Raw genomic sequence first — 25020 nt, 5'->3', positions numbered from 1 at the left:
GAGGGCCGGGGAACTGCAAGTTGCTCGCTTGCATTCGTGTCCCTTGTCTGCCGTGAGAGCGAGCATTCTGCTGTTGTGCTGAATAAAAGTAATAAATCATAATTCGGTTAGTAACTGAAATTTTCTTGGCTTTTCGAATGGCAGAGTAACGGGGGAGGAACATTTACGGCCACTGCCCTTTGGGGAGGAACGGGCGATATTGTGATACTGTAACAGGATTTAGATAGGGCTGGTGGCATCCCGTTGTGTGCTGGAGCGGAGAGCTGGTTAACCAAAACTCTGACCTCGGCTCACTTTGAGGTGATATGGGAGCTGCTTCGTGTATCGCGTTCTGGGAAGATTTGGAGATGCAGAGTCCTTTGTCTCTTGGTGAAAATGGTGCTTGATATGTTGGCTCAGTAATGTGCAATGTTGGAGGATCTTATCAGAAAAATACCTTTGGAGAAACCATTGTAGTAACAAATAGGTGTTATAATGTCAAATTTCCCATAAAACTAGGGAATATCTGTTTATGGATTAGAGGCCTTTGATTTATTTCTCTCCCCCTTTCTCATGCCTGCATATGATTCTGAACGTGGTTTGGCTTTTGTGGTTGTAATCGCATTCCTGGGCAACTTCCTGAAAGAGAAACCTGGTAGAATGACTTTTTTTTTCACTGCGCTGAAAAATGACCTCTTGTTCCTTTACTAAATGCTCCCATCAGAGAAAGTAATGTCTTGTCCCCAGCTTGCCACAGGAATTCATTAGAAACCTGATTTTGTAGGGACTATTCACAAAATGTACGTAGGTGTAAGCAGCTGTGCTGCTGTGTAGCTTTGGAGAAACTGCAGACATCCTTGAGGAAAGTGAAAAGCAGCTGCATGCCTGCTGAGTGCTCAGATGAGCCTTTGGAGTGTGAGGGGAAGACCAGTGCAAATAAAAAGGCAGAATTATTAAGTAGATTAATTCAGCTGCATGTAAGATGTACTAGGCTGGAGATCTAGCATTTTGTGGGGTGTGATTAAACTCATGGAATAGCAGCTGTTTGGCACAGGAGCAAACTTTGAGTGATGAATGCTAGTCCACAGCTTTTTACACTTACAGACAAGTTGTATGTCAGGCAACCTATAAGCAAATTGTGTCAGGTGCTCTCGAGATGCTGGAAGGCAGCTTCTCTGGGCATTGCTGTTTTATGCCCTCCCCAGGTATGAGGATGGTGGAAGAACTCCTCTTTGCTCTGATTGGTGATATGGCCATCACTATAGTCACACATACATTTATATCTATATATAGCTCTATGGATCTCATGTGGGAGGCAATAGAAACTCATGTCAGAACAAAAAAGAAAACAGAAACCCGCAGTGGGTTTTGTCTCAAGGTGTATACAGAAGTGTTGGAGCTTCTGTTTGGTGTTGTCATTGACAACCAGGAGAATAGCATGTCTTAGTGGCATGTGGGGACTTTTAGCCTGAGTGTCTAAATCACACAGGCAGAAACGTGTTCCCAGCCTGGAGTTTCTTACCAGCATCTGTTAGGCAGAAAAATGTCAAGCAGGGAGCCCAGCAAGTTGCACCAGGTATTTTTAGTATAGATTGAAGTGAATGTGTCTGTATAAATACTAAAAAATAACCACCTCACCTTACTGCTAGGAATTACAGTGGAGTTGCATGTAAATTTCGTGTATTCACAGCAAGGGATCAGCTCAGAGGGAGCTCTGGGTAGAGATTTGTGGTGGTGGGCACAGCATCTACCTGGCTCATGCAGCTGGTTGTGGCTTTTGGTTCTTGATAGGAACTGCTGTGCTCATTCTTGAAAAAGCTGAGGCTTGGTGGAAGGTTTTTCTTGGAAGCTGGGGTTAGGGGTTGTCTGGGCTGCTTGAATTGCTTAATCACAAGCATGCATGAAAGAGCATGCTTTTGTAATACTAATTATGGGGAAATTAATACTAATCATCACAACATTTCCAGTCAGTTTGGTTTGTTAACTGAATTCTGTGATTCTCTGGGGTCCAAGGTTTTATACATGAGAAGACAGGGAAAAGATGGATAACCATCACTAATCTGTAAAGTGTTGCTGATAGTCATCTTTACGTGCCTCTGAGCATCTTCCTAGTCACCTGTGACATAGCTAATGAATCAAGTTTTGCAGTGACGTGCTGGCCTGTGAGATCCATGTCATTCTGGGCACCTCTGCTAGCCATAAACATCTTTTGAATAAGTGTAGTAATATAAGGAATTGCCTCTTTTTGATAGTGGTAGCATGGAGTGATCAATCACCTATGTATGAATTTAAAGATTTAGTGTAAATGTAAAGATTCAGCGTAAGTTAGGGAAGTACGAAAATACAAGAAGGTTTTTATTATTATTAAAGTAGATAGCTTCTTTGTGTAAAAACTGGAAAGCTGAATATGTGCAAGCATGTGTGTGTTCAAGTGTCTCCTCTGTGATGGTTAAAGTGGTGGGAGGAGAGCAATAAGAGGTGGTGGCATTCTGCAGCTGGAGCCACACAAACATTTAGGCTGGCGTGCTGTGGGGGGAGAAAAGCTGTCCTGTGTTCTGCTTGTTCCTGTCTCTTTAGGATAGACTCTAGTTCATACTTGGCTTCTGTAAGCAGAGCTGAGGTCTCTGCTGAAGTGAGAGCCAGCGATGATGGGCTGGAAAAGCATGGGGCAATTTTAGTGGCAATGCTAGTGTAAGCTGTAGGTTCTTGAGCTGTTTATCATGGCCTTGAAATACACTTGAATGCTAACTGAACTGCTTTTTAAATCCATTAGCGCCTCTCCTTGAGCAGTGTCTGTGGAAAAACAGGCATTTTGGCAGCTGCTGTGTCTTTTCTGTGGTCTGGTGTTCACCTGTAATGACCAGAAAGGTGTTTTTTTTTCCTTATTTTCATGCTGACATCAGAAGGTGGCTTATGCTGGGGTCCAATAATTATGCCACAAAGCAGTTTAAGTATGAAAGCATATTCATCTTATGGAATCATGTCCCCTTGGAGAAAATGTCAGTTTGCTGACCACGCTCAGCCATGTGGTGCAAAGTGTGGGCTTCAGGCAGTCTGCTGTTGGCATCCTGGGCTTTGGAAGCTGCAGCCTGAAATTCTCCTCAGTGTTGTGGGGCCATGGAAGAGTTGTGGAAGGTAACAAGACTGATGGCCAGTGAGTGCTGAGCTGAAGAAGCCTGTTCAAGGCTGGGTATATGTGGTGGGCTTGGCGTGCAGGTAGGTTGGATTGTGAGAAATAGGAGTTACCCAGAGACTGTAAGCTGCAGGAGTAAGTCCCCCTGGAGTCTCCAGAAGCACTAGTGAGAGATGCTGGTACATTCTAGCTCTCTTTGTTTGGCTGATGTATAGGGGATACAAATTCATGTTCATCAGCTTGTAGCTTTGACCAAGCCTGTTTTTATATTAAATGCCTTCTGTATTATTTAACAGCTCGCTCTTTAAGCTTCTGCTCTTGCAGTAGGACATGTTGAGGTGTTTAGTGATGTTTCTCACTGCTTCTGAGATGGTTCTGTCATCTGGTGTAAACTGTAAGCTTTTGCTTGCCCAAAGCTGAATGAGGTTTCAGGTTTTTTGTTTGGATAGAAGAGAGCCACTTTCCCATTGGCTCTGACAGATTACAGGTACAAAACCAAGAGGAGAACTGAACATGACTAATTTTTCCTCCTCCAGTCTGTTATCCTACAACTTTACATCCCTAAGCAATCTAAGAAATGCCATGTAGAAGTTGGTGCATTATCTGTATGTCTCCGTCTTGCTACACACCCTGCTCTCCCAGAAAGAGTAGTTCATGTGTCTTTCTCAGCAGTTAAACAAGCTGAGGCCTCCAGCTGCTCTGGCAGCTCGGTTGGAGAGGTTGCTTTCCCAGCTAATTGCCTACTTCCTCTGCCGAGGTTTGTCATCTGCCTTACAGAAATAGTGATGGACTCTGTGGAGCCTCAGCCAGCACAGCTCACAACTCAGCCCACAAACTCTCAGGCTGAGCTGAATCAGACAGTTTAATATACCAGGTCATGACCTGCTCTTGGAGAATTCTTGTGCATAGTTCATACTCTGTTGTCCCTTTTTTTACTATGGAAATTTAAGTCCTGCCTTCCCAGAAACCTGTAGTAAAGCCAGTGGGATCAGTCAGAAGTGAGGTCAGTTTAACAAAAAGAGTGTTTTCTTAAATACAGGTCTTTAAATAGCTGGTAATTCTCTTACTGACTGGTTAATGTAAGTCATATTGCAAATGACTGAGGAGGTGTCTACCTGAGCATATGGATGAGGTTCGCAGCACAAGGCTTCATTCCTGCATCCTTGCAGCACCTGGGACTTCTGATGCTCTTGTGGTTGGCTAGTTCTGCTTCTGGAGCTTTCTGGGGGAAAATATGAATATAAGTAAATGCCTGTGCTGTGAATAGAAATGAGAATCTCCTTATGCTTTTTGAGTAACCTTCAAGCTAGGGCTGGAATGGCTGAGAAGAGGCCACTAAAAACTAGTATATCCTGTGAGCTTAGGTCTGTTTCAGTGATGCTGTCCTGGATACAGAAAATCAGTATACATTTTTCATGTCTAAGTGTTAATAACTTGGCTACATTACACTTTAAGGATTATATTTGTTATCTAGTTTTTCAGACAAGGTTTCTAAATGAGCTTGCAAATAGGAAGTGGTTGATTGCTAATGTTGTACAGTGTGATTAATAAATAAATAAAGGGCTAGTCACCCATTACTCTGCAGATCTCCAATCACAAGTGCAGTAAATGGTTAGAACAGCATTCCTGATCTCTCCAAATAATTTGTCATTTGGTAGCATTCCCCCTGTACAAATGCTTAAAGTATCAGGTTTTGGCTATCAATGAGCTTGTGTAAGTGCAAGTTTTTATGAACGTCATTGTTATGAACAGAGAATACTGGAGTTCCAATTCATTTTTATAGTGACATGACTGTATTGACTCTATGTACTTTTAGAGTAACTGCCAACACTGTAGTCTTGCCACCTGAAGGAGAAGGGATAAGTAAAAACTTGAAATAATGTAATTCAGTATTACTTGCATTATTTTAAGCGAGGCTTCTTAAAGTCCTCTTGGGAGACTGTCTCCCCATCTTCTGTTACCATTTGGGCATCTCTAAACCCAGTTGGCTTTAGTTAGATGTTGTATTGCTGATAGATCCTGCCATCTCTCTGAGCTTCCCAGGAGTAATAAAAATGTAAATAATGAAAAATAGTTTGACTCCATAGAAAGCCTAATTTTCAGTTATGCTGTAAACCCTGACTGAACCATAGAGTGTGGAGTGATGGGAATTGGGTTTTGTAGCATTGTTTAGTAGGAAATGTAAGTACCTCTTTTGTAGAGTAACCTAAACCAAAAAGTTGTAGAATCTGAAGGCCAACAGTCATCTCTCTTCTACTCTGCAGTGGCTCACCTGCCTTTTCAAAGCTCTGAAATATTAACTATTGGTTTGAGGACTCAATTCTATACCTTTAGTTTTCTTTATTTCTTACACAGTTTTGGGGTTTTTTTCCTTTGCTTGTCAGCTCTTTAAGCCCAAGTGTGAGAGATATTGGTGCCTTGACCCTTCTGAAGCAGGATGTATTCTGAAAGGTCTTGGCACTCCGCCTGCTCCAAGCACAGTTCCCAAGTGGCCATGGAGCCATCTCCACCAGGCTGGTTCTGCTCTCCCAGCCTGGTAGGTGCAAGAGGCAGGGAGGGCACGTGTCACTGGCCAGCAGATGAAAATTTACCTGAGAAAAGGAGAACCAGATGTGTTTGCCCTGCAGGGATGTAGTGGTGTGGGAGTCCTGCTTTCAGATGACCCAAAGATACCTGCACCAAGTGAAAATGCATAAGGGTACTGGGTTTCCCTCTAATATTTTTTAAGAGAGAAAAGATGGTAAAATCCTAAAGCAGAGGTGGGACTTAAGGTAAAGGTGGTGATGAGATACCTGATAAGACACCAGCCATTGTTAGTCCAGCACCTTGTGGACTATTTACTTCATAAATCTGTACTTACACAGCCCATTGCCAAAGAATTAATACCCTGCACCTCATTAATGGGAGCTTGCAATGCTGCAGGCTTGCCTTTGGCTCCAAACGAGCCTGTGGCTGCATAGTGAGCATTGCTGATGTACAATAAGTGTGGGAGCTGTGGTTCCATGGGGCCTTTCTTGCACTAAAAAACTAAAAGTGGGGGCTCGAGTTTAGGCAGATGCTCTGATTGTCAAACCCCATTCCCTCTACTGGGGTGAGCCCAGAGAAGCAGGCACAGCCTCCCCACCATGCTGTGGAGCACTGCTGTGCTCCCTCTTTTGGGAAAATGGTTCTGCAGCGTTAGTCTGGATGAGCTGACTGTCCCATGCTTGTTTCTTCGTTATGTTAAAATACCCACGTGGCATAAAGAATTTGAGATCAACCAAACCACTTCTTTATTAAAGGGACACCAGTAAATTAAATTCATAATTCTCTTTAATCTTTCTGATACTGTAAGACTTGATACTAGGTTTTGGAGAATTCTCTGGAAACTACTTTAAATACAGGAATAAATAATACCTAGAAACTTTAGCAATTGTAGTTGAGCCTACAGTAACAAGAGAACACATAAAATTTGAGAATGGTGGTAGAATTGTGCAGTACCATAATAGTCTCTACAAGCCCCCTGCCCTGTCAACTGTATTTGCTTCATGAAGCAGAGCTAAATTTGGCTCTTTAAATCATGTATGAATGAGGGATGGAAGTTAAAGCAAATGATACATAAAAGCCTATCTATGTTCTTGAAGCTCTGAATAGTGCCTCTGTAGTTGTTGTACAGTCACAACTCAGTGGTGAAGGAAAAAACTCTGGTCAGCTTTGCATGATGTGAAGTTGATCTTTGTAATTAACTACCATGAACCACCACCAAATGCTGCAGAAGATGGATAGATACTGGTGAGAAAAATTAGTCTGGCTTGTGAGCTGGAGACCCTGGTCATGAGGCTACAGACAGTTTGAAATGGAGCTGGTCTCTCTGCACTTCATGCCTAACAGAAACTCCCAGAAAACAGCGGTGGTCAGAACTCTTGATAAAGAAGCACTGAACTCCAGCTTCCTGCTCATGGGGGAGCAGTGCTTGGACAAAGAGATGGTTCCTGAGTGGGACCAGCTGGTTTTACAAGCTGGTGCTCTGCAGGGAAATTCCCACTTGGCAGGGGAGGCTGGTTGGGCACAGCTGAACAGGCTTTCCAGAATGCACTAAAAACCTGAGAGAGATAGGATTAAGGTTGGGAGAGGAGATCTTCAGAACCAATATCATGCTTTTTGCATTCATGTGCAATTCTGGCTGTTGTGCCTGAAGTCAGACCAATGTCTTAAGATCTAAAATTATTTTTTTTAAAAAACCCATCACTTTGAGCTTATCTCTGTGTACAAGTTATGTTTGTATCTTGTTGACAGTAACTTACTCCTCTTCAGAGCAATGTGAGTACTGAGCTGTTTAAAACCTAGCAATCATCCTTTCTTGGAAATGCTCTGCATATACTAAACTTTCCAGGTATTGAATAATAATAGAAGGAGTTGTTAGATGAAAAGGAAGAGCCAACATTCAGGAAGATGAAACATTTCCCAGATCTGTGATGTGGAAGAAGCCAGAACTTCAGCAGGCTGAACTCAGGTTCAGGATGAGGAGAGGATATTGAAGCTGAAGGCTTTGGTATGTAGGAGGCTTAGGCAGAAGGGGAGTCAGGAGCACCTGTGAGGTGCAGGGAAGCCTACCAAGAGGCTGGAGTGTTTTACCATGCTGCTAAACCCGTCAGCTGGGAAACAAGACCCAGCACATGACCTTCCCTCTGCAACCAGAGTGGTCTCCTTGCTTGTGAGAAACAATTGCTGTGTGTTCAGCCAGCTCCTTTAATGACTGTTAACGAGCTTGGTTGAGTATTTATTCAGTCCTGCTGGAGAGAATTGGTTAAATGCCTGAAGTGAAGCTGCTTTCTTTCAGCTCATATGTCAATTGAAATAAGACTTTTAAATTAGTAGCCCAGATGACAGTGGCATGGAAACATCAACATCTCAGACTTGGAGAGGTCCCTGAATGTTTGTTCCAGGCTGCCTTTCTCTGGTCACAGAGGCTGCCCAGTGCCTGCCACGTGGGCTCAGGGGCTCTGAGGGTTTTGGGCTTAATGCAGTGAGACCAGCAATGCTGTGAGACTGCTCTTCAGTTTGTCCCTTTAGCTGTGCTTGCTGCTCTTTGGTTACAGCTATTCACAGAAGTGCAGTCTGGTGGCTAAACTTCCTTGTGCTTGGTATATCTTTAAAGAAATTACAGAATCAATCTTGCAACTGCAAGAAGGAGCCTTTTGGATTATACATTACTGCTGTTGAAGTCAGGCTTCAAAATAAACACTTGGAAGTGTCTCATAGTGCAGTAATTACAGATATCTGAAAATCTATGTACAGTTGATTATTTCATCCTCAATCCACTGCAAAGTATTCTTTAGCCTCTCTGGGGCAGGCCTTTTCTCCGACTTAGGTATTAAATATGGGCATTTTTTTCAGACCATGTTTTTGCCTCTGATCTTGAACCAAACTAATTTCTGTTCTTCCTCTTGGGAAGATTGCAGCAGCTTGGTTTGGCTCACTGAAAATGAAGTCCTTCCTAAGCTAGTTTTCTGCTGTAGAAGGATCTTCATTGTTAGCAGTATTTTGTGCCTGGGGCTGAAGATGTAACTTTTCCCTGCTCCACCAAATGCTTTTCTAGACCCACGTTAAACAGCCTGTATTAATATAACTTTGCTTTTGTAACAAGCATTCTATAAATGTAGGCTGAAAGCATCACATCCTCTTTGTTGATATAACTGCTTCCATAATAATTTCATCCAAAAAATTTAAACTAGGTACTGTGGTGGTGCTCTGAATAGTTGAGCCTAGTGAGAGTTGAGTATCCTGCCCAGTACATCTGAGTCAGTGTTTGCAGCACCAGCATGAAGCTGGGCTCATCCCAAGGTTGGGAGCCTGAAGACTTTCCATCATCTGCCATGAAACAGCACAGAACCATCAGTGTACACAGGACATGCTGCTGTGTTCCTCCTCTGCCTTCCCCAGAGCTCTGTGCCTGACTGGAATAGTTGTCTAAACATTCCTTTGTGGCTTAGGCTAGGCTCTGCAGTTAGAGTTATAACACACACTTCAGTGTGATGTACAGACTTGGGGCGGTGCTGCTCTGTGAGGCAGGGGGAGTTGGGTTCTTGGTGTGCTTGCTGTGGAGATGGCATCTCTCCTATAGATGAATGTGTGACACTGCTCTGTCCTGCTCAGGAACTCTAGCATTAGGGTTAAGAACTGGATTTGCATAACAAATGGCAATGCATGATCACACTGGCTACGTTTCTTTGGGTTAGTGACAGCATTTTCTTTGCATGTTGAGAAGTTGAAATTGTGGATGTTGTCCTTCCTGTAAGTGCTCAGTCTAAGAAGTGGGCAGCCTACCCTACAGAGGGACTTTTTTTTTTGATCCAGCATCTTTCAAAAGCCCACATTTATGTAAATGAATTCGCCTATACACTTTCCTCCTCCTCAGTTTAACTTTGTGAAAAATATAAAGGTCATAGGCAAAGAAATGCCTAGCCTGTATTTTTGTTTGGTTTTCTGAAGCATTAGATTCAGATTTAACTATCAGTAAGTTTTTTAGCTTCAGTGTGATGAAAGCTTGTTGAAAGCTTGTTGATATTCTGTATAGCAGGTCAGCTGTTTTCCATCCTACACATCATACATCCTTTTGGATTTCTTCTCCCAGCACTGTGCTTAAGCTGTTTCTTTCAGGATATGCAAATGCACTTCTTGATACTGGACTGTATAGAAGTTGATTTCACTGAAATCCATGATGGAAACTTCAATTGCTGGGATGCCACTTCTTCTCAAAGATCCAGTTGTCTCCCCAGTTACCTGGTTAAGTTATACAGTGGCCAGAGCAGGACCAGGCCAAGAAGTGACAGCTCCATAACTTGTTATGAAAAGTGGTTTTACTCTTTCCATGCTCAGAGCACTGCACGACTTTATTTCACTTATTGAATAGGTATTTGCTAGAGATTGTGCTCCAAAACAGAGACCAGCCCATCTTTATGGTGTGTGAGGAGGGAGAGGTTAGGCAAATACGGAGAATTCTAGGGAAACCAGATGCAAGAGGTAATTGGTTGAAACAGAAAAAAACCCTCAAAATTCTGCAGCAGTGGCCTTGTGAGCAGATTTGGGTTGTTTTGACAAGGCTTCATATGTTATGGGGAAAATACAAGGCTGTCACCCTGAGTCTGTCAGGGGCTGTCATCAGTGAAGTAGAAAACTTGGAGACTTGCAGTATTTTCTGGGAAAGTCAAGGAGAGAAGTGTCTGACTTCAGTTAGGCTTGTGCAGATGAAGTGCCTAAAAGACAATGAAACATTGTTTTATTTGATTTCAAAGTGTCACTCCTGTCTCTGCCCTCATAGTATGCTTCTTGCCGTATAATGTATCAAGGGTAGATTGCCCTCAAAATAGGCCAATTTCCTGTGGTTTGTTGTCAGGATCAGGTGGAACTCCCTTGGTCAGAAGCCTGGTTTTCAGATGGCAGCTCAAACTGTGCTCTGTGATTATCTGCTACTATCCCTGTCCATCACTATGTGGGACAGGCTGTATTGCGCCAGCATGCACCTTTTCTTGCTTCAAGTGCTTCCAGTAAGACTTTGTAATAATTTTAGGGCCTTCAAGTTTCTTTTTGCCAAGATACTAGGTCGAGTTATAAGTCTGCTTAATACTGGGATTAAGAATTTGTTTAAACTACCCCTTGGGTTTCCAGGTTTGGGAGAAGAGATGGCCACCAAACCGCCAAAGAAAACACTAAAAGCTAGCCCTGAATGAAGCTTTTCATAGAGTGCCTCCTGCAAGGCAGCAGTGCCATCAGTGTGGAGCTGCTGCCTGCGAGAGAAGGAATTCTTGCCCTTAAGAACAAAACTAAAGGTTTCAGGTGGTTTGTGTTAGTATCAAAGAACACTGAAGAATGTTCCTTAACAATTTTAATTTATTTTGAAAAGTGCAAGTTTACTTTCCCTGTCAGGCTGTTGGCTCTCCCCCATGACATTTTCTTGCTGTAGCTGGTGATGAGGGGTGCAAGACAAAGTAGGAGTGACTGTGTAACCTGCCTCAGGGGGATGCAAACCCAATCCGTGGTGCTTGGCTTTTGTTCCTGTTGGTCTCAGCTGCAGCTAGCCCAGTCCAGCTTAAATTTTGGACTAAGCTGGAGTAGTTGCAGCAGATGGCTTATATGAAGCTCCTTTGGAAGGAATCGTGCTTTAGTGACCTCAGAACTGCTTGGGGGATTGGTAGGTTTATGGAGAAGACTTAATTGTTGGGTGGGCTGTTACCCCAATTTGTAGGACAGCGTTTTCATTTTTTCTTGCATAACTTAAATCAGCAAGTTCCTCTGCTCAGAAGTATGCTAAAGTTGGGTTTGGGGGAGAAGATGTCTCAACTCCTGCATTATTGCATTTTCAGCATTTGGTTAATTCTGCAACGACAAAGTGCGACAAAGCCAACTTCGTCCCCTCAAATGGTGTAGAAGAAAGTGGAAATGCTGTATTTGTCGCTTGCAAGTGTTTTAGCACAGTTAAAGTACATGCTATTAAAAGATGATTAAACAAATCTGTACAAACACCAGCTGGTTTTCTGGTAGTCAAATGCTCCAGCATGGTTTGAACTCGCAGCGTAGGTAGGCTGGCAGTGGCGCAGCTCCTTGGGCTGTGTGGGAGGAGGCTGGCAGTGACAAGGCTGTGCTTCTGCTGGGCCCCAGCGCCCTGGGGTGCTGCACCCAGAACACAGGGGTGCCAGCTTGCTGCACTGGGGGCTCCAGGGCAGCACAGACCTGGTGCTGCATTTGTTGTGCAAATAACGCTTCATTCCATTGTACACCTTCTGCAGCCTTGCTTCTGAAATCAGTGAGGGAACAGGCTCCTGGCTGGCCTGGAAATGGAAGTCAGGGCTGTGAACTGTGTAAATGAAATGTCTTTAAAATGTTGTGAACAGGGAACATAATTTAAGGAAATTGGAGATTATTGCATGTGTTTTTCTCTAAGTATCTCTTTGCCCTAACAAAAAGGGTTGAATGCAGTTTCATGAGGAGGAAATACAGCACAGTAGTTACAGTGCTCAGTGTTTGACATTTGGGCTTGGCTGTCTATAATCAGTTGCTGATAGGTCCTGAACAAAATGTTGATGCTGCTTGTGCTTCAGCTCTTTGGAGCTCATGGATAATAATACTGAGTTCTGTCAGGTGTTAGACCTGCAGATGAAGATACACCTGTTTTGAATATTAACTTCATTCTGTATACATTAGGTGCTCTGTTTTCTTAAATGGAGAAGTACAGGTTGAAATCCAAGATCAACATTTGCATTTTAAAAACTAAAATTTTCCTCTACATTCCAGTTATTGAGAATGCCAATTATGCAGCTAACTCTTATTGTTCTAGGCAGGTGTAAATTCCCACAACAGAAGGTCTGTTTGCATATGTATATATGCTTCTGTTCACTGCAGAAAATGATCTATGAGGTGTACTGTGCATCACATACTAGTGGGTGAGGACCATACCACACTTCTCAGCACTCATTTACCATAAAGGGCAATCTAAATAGAGTGCCAAGGCTCGTTTAACTGAGACAAAAAAAAATACCTCAACTAGGGTGTTGTGGGAGATTGTTCCCTAACTTGGTGGCTTTTGTCCTTTATATAGGCACTGATACCTAGCTATGTCATGGTTATCATTGCATCTGGAAACCCCTAGACCTGAAATCCTGGTAGTGCTACGTGAAACACAGTGAGTTGTGTGAGTGCCATTGCCAGAGCTCTGTGAATGGTGTGTGGCACATGTGCAAGACTTGCCTGCTCTTTAGGTGAATAAGAATTTATGTTAAAAATGCTGTACTTGTGAAAGCTGACTTAACTTCCCCCTCTTGTTTTCTTGCAGGTATCTCCAACCAGGAATCATGAACTGGCACTTTTCACTCCTCTTTGTTCTTGGGACTTTAATGTCTGTATGTTGCCAGTTCAGTTTTTATCCTCTGGAGGAGCTTAGCTCTGATGTTGGAATCCAGGTCTTCAATCAAATAGTGAAAGCTAAGCCTCAGGACAATGTTGTTGTTTCTCCTCACGGGATTGCATCTGTCCTGGGAGTGTTGCAGCTGGGAGCTGATGGCAAGACAAAGAAGCAGCTGACAACTCTGATGAGATACAGTGTAAATGGTCAGTGATCCTAAGGTGGTTTTGGGTGTGTTTTGTCAGACTCTTCCTGATGTATGAGATGGCTTTCAAAGTGTGGTAGATTGCATCATTCACCAATTAACTCTGTTTACCAAAACACAGAATGGACATCCTTGAAGTTAATTGGCAATTTGAGCATGGGTATGTACAAATACCCAAACTGGCTTATAAGCAGCTTGGTTAATGGCTTCAGGGCCCTGGCTAGAACTGCCTTTGTCGTTGCCAAATTGGTGTTCCAGAACAGGGTGGATGATGGTCCAGTGCTAGCTCTGAGCAGGAAGGTGGCAGTACTCCATATCAGGCTGTGCTGAACAACCTTGAATGTGCCACTCCTTAGATAACAGGGCAAGAGGATATTTCTTGGCACCTCACTGAAAGCAGTGCAAACTAACCATACAATCGATACTTTCACTTTGCTCTTCAGCTTTGTTCATGTGTTTCTGCTGTCAGAATCCCTGTATGTGTAGTTCTTGTAGTGCCCTCTTCTTGAAACAGCCATTTCTGCTTGCCTGTGCCTGACACTGCATGCATCAGTGTTCATATTCCTCTACCAATGTCTGCCCCTCCAGAGGGAGTAGGCTGAAGATTCTTACTGCTTTAATTTGCATGCTATTTTTGTGAGTGCTTGCCTGCAAGACTTAACATCTTAGTGCCAGCATTGTGCCTTACTTCCAAGAATAGAAAACCCTTCAGGAGGTAAGTGCGCATTTAAATCTTGAGCAGTATTGTCATATAACATGTTGTCATGCAACATGTTGTCCTGTCTTCATTTGCTTTGCTGTTTTGGTCCTGGATTTGAAGTACAACAAAATTATTTGACACCTTAACATCTAAATGATGTAGATGGAAATCTCTTCATGGGATAATCAGCTCTAGGAGCATTTGAATGCTTAAAATCTAAGCACTTGCAAAAATGTCAAAGTATTATATCAACTGGTTTTATTTGGCCTTCAGACTTCCTAATCCTAACTGTGAGACACAGAGGTTCTCAAACACCTTAGAAGGTAGCCACTGCCTGGTTAGAGGCTTGTTATGGGATGCTACCTCTGTCCTTGCACAGGTTTCTCCTGCTCTTGTTCATGACTACCTTGAAGTCCTTTGGCAACTGCAGCAACTGCTTCTTTGGAAAGGTATTAGTTGAAAAGTATTTAATTTGTCTTTAGCTGTCTTTTAATGCAATTTAGCAGCTGGAAGCAAAGAGGAGAGCCAGCATCATGAGACCAGCCAGCTCTCCCTGGACCACCAGCAAGTGCTCCGTGGGCCACCAGTGGTCCACAGAATACAGTTTGAGAACCTCTGTTATGGTATGTTCTCCAAAAGAATTTGCCCATAGTATTGGAGAGTGAACATGTAGAAATTCATACCAGTGGTGCTGTTAAAGCATTCATGATACATGAAACAGCAAAGCCATCTGAGGTTTTTTTTCTTACATGCAGAGAATAACTCCAAACTAATTTATTCCTTTCATATCTCTTCTCTGTCTATATAAGAAAGTAGTCAGGAAATGTTTCTGCTTAAATTGTATTGGGGAACAGAGGGAACCCTTTAATAAGAGCCACCCAAGGGTGCTGTTTGATACAGTGGTTGAACATGGAGTTGCCTGCCTGGCAGTAGCTTCCCTGTGTAGACAGGCACTCATTGATGCGTGTAACACAGGAGAACTGGGTATGGTGAACATAGCAGTTCTTCTGTGCTGCCATCTGCTTTCCCTCACACACAGTGAAGGAGCTAGCAAGCACTCTGTACAATCTGCTTTCAGGTCCTGAGGATCTTGACTAAGCACTGGAACCTACTACTTTCCCTTTTCCTCTTTTTAGAGGCAAGCTCACGTGTTAAGAGATTAACTCCTGTTTGTAGCTGATTTAGGCCAGGACTTAGTCTTTAAGGAAACTAAGACTCAACATGGAAGTTTATAATAAAACTCTTGACAGCTTCCTTTATTCTCCAGTAAATGGAAAGGAAGTAAAGAAAATATTTTAATTTTTGTTTTACATTCTGAGGCTCAAGACCATTTGTTATGCAGATCTGCAGAACTCTGAGCGAGTAGGCTGACCTTTTGACTTTTTTTGTCATCACAGAACTGACAATTGACCTGGCTTATATGATATGAAATATTTTTGGAACAGTTTGTTCTGTGGAAGAGCATGATTTATAGCTCTACACTAATATTTGAACCTCAGTGTAATCCCAAGCACTGTCTGTAACATTCTGAGCAGACAGCTAGAGGTGCAGCAGGCATCCTAGTGGAGTTCATGTTTTTCCTGGGAATCAGTAGTGTTATGCAGATGAGACATCAGAAATGGGTATTTTGGAAGTCCCTTCAGAATGCTTGCTTTGGTCTTCCTTTTCTAGTCCAACACTCAATGTCTGACTTTTCATGTAATTAATAGTTGCATATAAAGTAACTGTTGGTTTATCATGTTATTCTAAATTAAACTTGCTGTTTTTTCCAACTAGGAGTTGGTAAAGCCTTAAAGAAGATAAACAGGCTGATAGTCTCAAAAAAGAATAAAGACATTGTAACAATTGCTAATGCAGTGTTTGCAAAGAGTGGCTTTAAAATGGAAGTGCCTTTTGTTACAAGGAACAAAGAGGTGTTTCAGTGCAGTGTCAAGAGTGTGGACTTCGAGGACCCAAATGCAGCGTGTGATTCCATCAACCAATGGGTGAAAAATGAAACAAGGGGTGAGTACTGGGGAGTGCCTTTGTGCATGGCAGGGTGGTGTCTGAGACCTTCAATTTAGATGGAAATATTCGAGAAAGATATAAAGGGAGGTGGAGAAAGCTCTGTTCTGCAGCTCAAAGCTGTCTTTTAGCTGGCATTAGTGCGATGCTTTAGAGCTGGTGGGTCAGGAACCAGCAGTCTTGTTGCCCCAGCAGATGTGGTGTGGTGGCCTTGAGGGATGTGTTTGGGGTGTGTGTCCATCCCATCCATCCATGGGATCAGAGCAGCTTTTACTCTTCTTTGCACTCATGTACCTGGTGAGAAATCCAAGCACAGCTGTCTTGGGTCCATGCTTTCACTCAAACATAGATGCTTTCAGGCAGCTCAGATGTTTTACTCGGTAAATCAGACTTATGGGAAGCTGTAGGGCAGTTCAGCTTTTGCTCTGACTGCCCTAAACTGTCCTAAGATATGACCCTGTTCTTAGGACTCACATTTAATGGAGGATTCTTAACTAACCCTGCCTTGACAGAACTCCTCATGCTTCAAGCCTCTTGAACCAATTGTAAAGCTTACATACGTTAAAGCCAGAGATCATGTTTTGCAGCATGTTCCCAGTCTAGGGGAATTGTGTTTGGTACCTTCTGGAGCTAAAACAAGTCTCTCCTGGATGTGAGGAGTGTGTTAATGATGTTGGATGTGGTATTTGTCAAATGAGGCTGTCAAATTCTTTCTCGACCACATCACCAGTTTTGCATAGCAATGTTGCAAGCAGTGTGTGAATGGGGAGGTGTTTCAGCTGAAACTATTCCATGCAGTCTTAGATCTCCTTACATGCTGGAAAAGGTAGAGCCTTGTTAGTTGTTAAAACATCAGGCTATCAGTTAGCAAGATATGTTTATTTCTAGTTATCACAAAAGTTTACTTTTTGACAAAGAATAGCATTGACTTTATGAATTTCAAATATATTGTCCCATGAGGAGCTGGCACACTCACAGGTCAAGGGCTGTAAAGTAATGTGTGTCAGGTTCTTCAGAAACAGTTGGCCAGTGTTACAACAGCAAATACTCAAGAATTCCTTTCTTTCTTCTAGGTATGATTGATCAGGTTGTAGCTCCAGATGATATTGAAGGCAGTTTGACCAGACTGGTTTTAGTGAATGCTGTGTATTTCAAGGGCTTATGGAAATCACGATTTCGACCTGAAAATACCAAGAAGCGCCCATTTTATGGAGCTGATGGGAAGACCTACCAAGTTCCTATGCTGTCCCAGCTGTCCATCTTCCGCTGTGGTAAGCCCAGGGACTCCCAGTGCCACCAGCAAAGGGTGTAGAATTGGCTCTTTCCAGGAGCTTGCTGTGCTTGTGGTGTTTAATGGTGCTGTTCTTGTAGCTGATATAGATGGGTTGTTACAGAAGTGTCTCCTGCTGCTGAGGCATGGGCAAGGTGCTTAACAGTTGCCTTAAGGTTGGATGCTCTGTCAAGTATTGCCTTATCCTTTGCCTTCAAAAGGGAAAATCTGAAGTACCCAAACTGAGAAATTTGCATTTTGGTGTAAGAAAGAAAAGTACACGTTTATAAAGGCTGAAAATAAAGAAAGCTGCCAACAGGCAGAATGGTAGAGGTTTACCTGGTGGTGAGCTGTATCTAGCAGGTACTGCCAGACTTCCATCAGAGACTCTCAGAGCTGACACCAGCAGCTTGATGTGACTGACAATGTACTTCAGAGCTGCAGTTTGCAGCCTTATGGGGATTTTAGTGGTCAAAGTAAGATGGATGCTCTGATTAAAAACTTGTGTTGCATCCTTCTAAGAGGTGCTGCCTGGAACTTACTTCCATGTGTGCTAAATAGACTCTGAGAAATAGGCCTGAGAATACAGCTTGCTATAAATCTAAAAGCAAGACACACTGTGCTTTTAAATGCCTGCTTGTACTGTCAGTAGAGCTCAATTATTATTAGTAGAATTTATGTTAAAGTAAACAGCTGTGACTCTGTCCCAGACCTGTATATTAGAGCAGATGTAATGTAATACTTTAACTGCTGAAAGTGTGAGTATATACTGCAGTATATACTAACTTTGGAGTTTCAAATGAGTTCTATAGCTTAAGGTGGGGTTTAGCAAGACTATTATCTTGAAGACTTTTGACTTCTGATGCTGGTTATGATATCCATTATGTTGGCCTGTGTTTAAGGTAAAGAAACTATTAAGGCTAAAAAGGAACAAAAGAAGTACTGCTGAGTTACTCATTTCCTGAGGACTCAAATAATGTTTTTTTTATCTCTAGATTTCCTAACACAGGGCTTCTATTTTATCCATGCTTGGAATGGAATCTTTAAAGTTTAAATATCTTAAGTCTCTTCAGTCCCATCTGCTGACTGAAGCTGAGCTCCCCTCCTGTTCAGTTTGCCTCAGTAATGATAGTAGCAAATGAGGAAAGCAGCATTTACCTGTTGGACAGTTTGCCTTGTGTGACTGTCCTGGACCTGACTTCTGCAACCAGTGTTAGATCTGTAGGATCCAGCCTCAGAACCACTGCCATAATAAATGGATTAGTGAAACTGCCAACTTTGACACGATTCTTGCAAAACAGAGGTGCAATACTGCCAGTTTTGTAGCAATATGAGTTCAGAGCAGCTTTCATGGCGCTGGCAACAAGATTAAATTTGTAATGAAGCTGTTGATTTTCAGCTTGGACTGTCAAGTACGGATTTAGATGAAGAAAGGGAAAAGACAATAAGATCTTGTTGCTATCCTAAAACCTTGCCTGAAATACTGTCTGTAGTTAAACTGACAAATTTTAACTTGAAACTACTATAAAAAGCATCTGCTTCCCAGCCACATGCCAGAATTCCCACAGTAAGCAAAGGGAGCTTGGAGGAGGAGAGGGTTGCTCAAAGGCAGTCTTGCTGTAACTTGGATGTGCTGTTATCTCCCTCCATCTCATCTAATTGGCCTCTTGCACTGCCTCAAAGTGGCTGCTTTCCACTATCTTGCAAGACTTCAGATTGCTTCCTAATCAGATCCTTATTAAGCAAGAAAATTCAGCAAATGCAACAGACTAATTCAGACAGGAACCTGGAGGTCTTGCAATGACTCTTGGAGGAAGAAGCTTGTCTGCAAAATCTCTTCAGTTTGGAAAGACAGTTTGCTGCTATTCCTTGTTTTATTTTTATTCTCAGTTGGTTCTGGTACAGCTGAGATCTGGAGCAGAGATCCAGTTAATTCACTGACCTGGTCACTTCTAGCATAGCTGGCTTGCTGCTCTGGGCTGGTGAGATTTGTCTGGGAAACTGTATGTATGTTAAATGAATATGTGCTCTATGGTGTCATCCTGTCTGTGTTTTATGTCACACTAGCAGCTGTACAGAGCCTATGCCTTTTGAAGGGCTGCCCAGCAGGAAGTCTGGGACTTTAGAGTTGGTTTTGAGGTGTGGGCAAAGCTTTCCTGACAGACTCTTCCAGCAGTAGTTGTGTTAAGGTAGAGATTTGAGGCTGTAATGGCTATGGCTCACTAGTTTGGGTTTGCTTGTTTCTATTATTTTAGGCACTACGAGCACCCCAAATGAGCTGTGGTACAACATCATTGAGCTGCCATACCACGGGGAAATGATCAGCATGTTGATTGCACTGCCCACCGAAAGCACAACGCCGCTCTCTGCTATCATCCCCCACATCAGCACTAAAACAATAGGAAGCTGGATGACAACCATGGTAGCAAAAAGAGTGCAGGTTATCTTACCAAAGTAAGTACTTACACAATCCATTCCTTCTTCAGGGAGTGTTTGAGGGGTTATTTATATGTATCTCATCAGATATAGGAGAAGGAATACTTCAGGTGACTTTCCTGCATAATACTGATGCATTCTTTTGTTCCAACCAGATTTACAGCAGAAGCAGAAACAGACTTAAAGGAACCTCTGCAAGCACTTGGTATTACAGATATGTTTGACCAGTCAAAGGCAAACTTTGCAAAAATAACAAGTAAGGGTTTTTTTGTTTTAATTCATGGTGGTCCTTCATAGTTGCTAGCTCTGAATAAAGTGCTGCTTTACCCATGCAGTTGTCTGCTTTCTCTTGGCTAAGTGTTGCCATGACATTGGAGCTGGTTTTATGTTGTAGCCAGCCAGGCATGACTGCTTGCTTCTGTTCAACATTGCAGTGGCTTTTTTCCTCCCTCATCTTACATTACAGCAGTAAATCATGCTGGTCAGCTTCTTAAGATTTGATATTGCAACGTGAGGGTCTCAGGCATTGTCTGAAATCTTTGGCAGGGCTTAAACAATACCATACCTTAGTCTGTGGCAAATACTGCAGCTGCAGTGTGTAACAGCTACGTGTTTAGTGACTTGAGCTGTAAGAAAGCATGTGTGAAAAACATTCACACTTTAAGAGACTGAACCAACTCAGAGCTGTAAATATTAGTATCTGAAAATGGGGTGTAAACACTTTTGAACTCATGGCTGTAAAATGTCATCTTATTTCTCTTCTCTGCTTTCATTAAAATCCTGATTAGCTTCTACAGAACTGTCTAACAAAAAACCTTACCTTGTGCTGGCTTAATTTGAAAACAAATGCCTGTCTTTCATTGAAAGCAAGGTATGTTGCTAAGAGCTTTTTTTTCCCCTGACATTGAGACACATGGGAGTGTAACTTAAATTCAGATAGCAAAATTTTTCAGGTTTTTAAAAATTAAAACTAAAAATGCATGTCAACACTTCTAACTTAAATCAACAATAAGGAAACTTAGGAAATGGGGAGGAACCAGGAGTAAGATAGGTTATTCCATACTTTTGTAATTACTCACTTAGTGACTGTATTCAAAGGTATTGTTCTGTACTGCAGCTTTGGGATTCCAGCAGGATTGTAGCAGCTTTTAGTATTCTGGGCCATGCTGACAGAGCTGCTTAGCTACACAGTACTCCAGGACTCACTCAGTGAGTTTTACTGAAGGTGCTGTTCTCCTTGGGTCTTTCAGGAACAGAAGGTCTTCATGTATCTAACGTTCTGCAAAAGACAAAAATTGAAGTTAGTGAAGATGGAACCAAAGCTTCTGCAGCAACAAGTAAGCAATTGTACTGACAACTTGGATTTGGGCAACCTCCATTAGAAGGCTTTGGCACTAGGCAAAGATAGCCCACTTGCAGATCACTGCAGCAGTATGCTCAGACTCAGATCAGTTAATGGGTTTTATGTGATTTCTCAGTCAAATCTCAACTTGCCAGTGTTGATCACTGTAAGAAATATTATCAGGCTTACTTCTAGAGAAGTGTCTTCCCATAGCTTAGACTTTATATCAGCCCACTGATTGCACGTTCTGGCTATCCAGGTTACAAAGAGGAGTGAGCTACTACAGCCTTTGGGTGACAGCCCAAGACTTCCAGCTCTCTGTGGGTCTTTTGTTTTTAAATGGTTCCTGTAAGAGGTGCATATATATATATATAGATATATATACACACACATACATATATATATCTATCTGCAAGGAAACTTTACTTTGATAGAGTATGTAATGCATTATGGTGCTTGATTTGTCTTAACTCACTCTTAACCTTTTTTTTTTCCTGCAAGCTGCAATTTTAATAGCCAGGTCATCCCCTCCTTGGTTCATAGTAGACAGACCATTTGTATTTTTCATCCGGCACAATCCTACAGGTAAGCAGCATCTGTAAGTACTTTTGGGCTTAGAAGTTGAGTATCAGCTATGTAGTAGTGGCAATAACTATTATAAAAATGCACTTGCAGGGGGCTTTTTGCCCTTATTTTTATAATATTTTATTGGGAATACAACTTGGAGCAGGGAAAAAAATCCATTTTGGCTGTCAAGGTAACAGAAGCAAGTGTGGCAGGTTTGTGGGTATAAAAGAAGAGTCTTTAATAGTCATAGTTCTCCTGAGAGCAGAGGAAACAGCTCTTTACTGGTAGTGGATTGCTGAACAGGACCCAGCTGTCTGGACAGTCAGATAGTGAGGGCCAAGGCAGAATAGAGGGTTGGAGATTTGGGGTGCTGCTCCAGCCTGTCCTGAATATGAGTGTCCCAATATAATGCTCACAGCTGCTTTGCAGCATGGGCTGAGCCTCCCAGAGCAGAATTGCCCTTCTTGCAGTGACCTGTATGATCAACATGTCAGTTAGTGGGGAACAAGGTGCTGCTGCCAGCACTGGGGGAGAAGAGCAGGCTGCTGGCAGCCAGCCCCATCCCCAGGCTCCACAGAGCATCAACAGGGCTGTGTGTCTCTAGAAATAGGAGCTGGCCACCTATCCAAACATGCACTTCCCTGGCTCACAGACCTCAGGGAGGCTGGACAGGACTGGCGAGGTGGCTTGGCTGTGCTCTGTGGACTCAAAGCTTTCATGGAAAAGTTTAACTCTATTTAGACGATGGTAACCCTTGTTTTTGTTTCATCCCTCAGGTACAATCTTGTTTATGGGACAAATAAACAAACCTTGAATGTGGAAAAGACTTTCTTCAAGAAGTAAACAGGCACACCCCTGTTCTGTTAAATATTTTGTACACTACTCTTTGACTTCGCTCAAGAGCTAGTTTTAACCACTGACTAGGTTTTGAAACAGGAGTCGACATAGTTCTGGCTTTGTGGGGAAAATACAGATTGAAAACTACAGTATCTCTTCAAAATGTCTAAAAGATTCTCTAAACTACTGAATGGTTACCTATGCTAGCAGCTTCTGAGCTTTTTCTGTATCTACTAAGAATTTTATGTATGGCTTTTTGTGAGAGGATTTTAACAAAGAATGATAAATGTTTCTATTAATGTTGGTTTCTTCTTGTGTGTGGAAAAGGTCTAATTTTGTAGATACCACCTATCAAGATTACTTTTGGTTCTTAAGTATCTTGGTACCTGGATATTCTTGGTAGAAATAGAATAAAAGTTCTAGCAGTTTTTATATAGTGCATGTATCACTGAGAGTTTTAAAACTAATGTGGTGTTCAATACACATCGCATTGTCCTGTCTCATTGTAATGTAAACTTGTCATTGCTAGTATACACTTTCTATTGGATTTAAATTTTATATTTGTTTTTGTACAAAGGAAAAAAAATAAAACTGCATTATGAACAGTCAGTGTTGTGGATTGTGGATGTGCTCAAGGATATCGGGGTCCAGAGCCCTGTGTAATTGTTGGACCTTTAAGAAGAGTGAAAGGAGGGAGATCTTTTGTGAGACATTTTTGTTGTGTGTAGGGTGGTGTTGGTTTTTTGTGATGGGGTTTGTTTGCTTGTTTGGATTTTTGCTTGTTTGTTTTAGTCCCTCCTTCTGATGACCTTTTTTGAAGTTGTTCTGCTGTGGATGAATTATCCATAGGTTTGGTGGTATCTGAAGAGAACTCTATTTTGGTATGCCCAAGTTGCTGCTGAAAACTGCCCCATGTGGATGTCTCAGTGCACCTTTGGGGCCTTTCCTCCTGTTCCCTGTGGTGCAGTTTATATGCACATGGGCATCTCTTCATGGCCCTTGCAGGACTCTCCTGAGTGCAAAACTCTTTCCAGAAGGTAAGCAGTAAATCCCTTTGGCTGGTCACAGATGGTTCTTTGTTGTGCTGCTTCTGTGGCAACTGAGGGATCGGGGTGGGTGAGGGAAATCTTTGGCAGCTCTGAAGGGCACACTCAGGGAGAAGAGGCTGCTGGTCTCAGGGAGAAATTCCTGCAGACTCAGCCCTGGTGGAAGTAGGTGACTGTAGCATGTGTCTCTTGCTCAGGTAAGAAAACAAGATGAAGAGAAAATGCTTGCAGCTGAGAATACCTGAATGTGTTGTGCATGGTCAGTCCTAGCCCAGTCCAAACCCCAGGCTGAGAGCTCATAACATGCTGCCAGATACTGAACCAATCTGCTAGCCTCTCTTTTCCCGCTTGAGTTGAACACTGCAGTCATCAAGAAGAATAAACCTGTAGGTGATTTATGGGATGTATTAGCTGCCTACCACACAGTCTATGTAAGCTGGGGAAGGGAGATGCTCCTGCTGCATGCTGAGGGCTGGGTCTGCAATAGGTGAGTGGAGAAACTTAGCATGGCCTTGTTGTCTTCCTGCCTTGTTGAAGAGAAAGTGAACTCTGCAGTGGGGAATGAAAAAAAATGCACTCAAAAGCAACAACCAAAAAATAAGTAAGTATGGGGATCATGTAACTAAAGATTCCTGCTGAGCAGACCTCTCCTGGCTAACTCCACCACACCTTGCATCTCATGGAGGTAAGGAGCACAAGTAACAACAGAATAGTCACTGGGCTGTAAACAATTACAGTGACATTTGCATTGGTTTGTCTTGCATCTGTCTTGGATATGGTTTGTCCTGTAAGAATAGAGAAATGTTGCCTCACAGAAACTACAAAGCCAGGACCTGAGGTGGACTTCATTCACATACACATTGTATTTTTTGACTACTGGGGTGCAAGACGTCATCTTTGGGCTCTGGAGTGGTGCAGGATTGTATTTCAGAGTAACAGCTGCTGTTTTAATATCAAAATAAAATTGCAATATGAGAATTAATTTTCCAGTTACTTCTATTTAATGTTTGTGTTAAGAATTCAAATATTTCAGGGTTGGCATTGAAACTGAACTCCCACAGGACATACACAGAGCAGCAGTGTCTGCTCTGAGCAGCAAGCAGGTTTGGGATTAGGTTTGGGCAAGAAAAAAATGCAGTGACATAAGCTTTCAGGTTTGCTTTAGCACAGTTTCTGTGTAAACAACTGTCAGTCTCTTCTGTTAGTCCTGAAATAACTTGTAAAATAAGATTATTGCTTTAGAGCATGAACAGTGAGTGACTGGGTATTTTTTTTTCCCCTAAAAGTGGACAGTGAAGAGGGTGGCTTGGCAAAGGTGAACAGGATTATTTAGCCTGCTGGAGCCAGGACTAGCTGCCCAAGATGAGCTCTGAGCAAACTGGTGAGCCTCAGTCTTCTGCAGTACAAGGGTGAAATACGTCACCACTCAGAAAAAGGGGAGTTCAGCTCTGCCACTCCTCGGCAGCACTTTTTTCCTTTTTTCAATGCTGGAGAAGAAAAGTTAAAATGCAGGTTTGAACAAAGATGCTGGTGGTATTTGCCTATAAACTGGGTAGAGGAGCTTGGGGTGAAAGGAAATGAGTTAAAAGCCTTGGAAAGGTGGGGGGTCAGGTTAGCTGCTAAA

General features: G+C 42.5%; 1 protein-coding gene across 2 annotated transcripts; it reads left to right on the top strand.

Moving 5' to 3' along the window:
* The first annotated feature begins 12924 nt into the window (after positions 1-12924).
* On the top strand, positions 12925-22959 carry SERPINE2 (serpin family E member 2). 2 transcript variants are annotated; one of them, XM_005424654.2, is made up of 9 exons: positions 12925-13195; positions 14398-14517; positions 15671-15898; positions 16972-17169; positions 19424-19622; positions 19760-19860; positions 20855-20941; positions 21448-21531; positions 22290-22959. In XM_005424654.2, the coding sequence occupies exons 1-9, from the start codon at positions 12940-12942 to the stop codon at positions 22325-22327; spliced, it is 1311 nt and encodes a 436-aa protein (XP_005424711.1). In that variant the 5' UTR covers positions 12925-12939; the 3' UTR covers positions 22328-22959. The 2 variants fall into 2 exon arrangements, with proteins under 2 accessions (XP_005424711.1, XP_005424712.1); XM_005424655.3 differs by lacking the exon at positions 14398-14517 and having other exon boundaries at positions 22290-22941.
* The last annotated feature ends 2061 nt before the right edge of the window (positions 22960-25020 follow it).

Source organism: Geospiza fortis, unplaced genomic scaffold, assembly GCF_000277835.1.
Source record: "Geospiza fortis unplaced genomic scaffold, GeoFor_1.0 scaffold318, whole genome shotgun sequence".
NCBI classification, from domain to species: domain Eukaryota; kingdom Metazoa; phylum Chordata; class Aves; order Passeriformes; family Thraupidae; genus Geospiza; species Geospiza fortis.
The sequence above is the reverse complement of the archived record's forward strand: the minus strand, read 5'-3'. Positions and strand labels throughout refer to the sequence as shown.

Bases quoted from the DNA above. Each gene is read 5' to 3' on its own strand.
- SERPINE2 (XM_005424654.2), top strand. From the start codon at position 12,940: ATGAACTGGCACTTTTCACTCCTCTTTGTTCTTGGGACTTTAATGTCT. The intron at 20,942-21,447 runs GTAAGCAATTGT...TTTTCCTGCAAG, and splicing joins CAAAGCTTCTGCAGCAACAA to CTGCAATTTTAATAGCCAGG. The intron at 21,532-22,289 runs GTAAGCAGCATC...TTCATCCCTCAG, and splicing joins CATCCGGCACAATCCTACAG to GTACAATCTTGTTTATGGGA.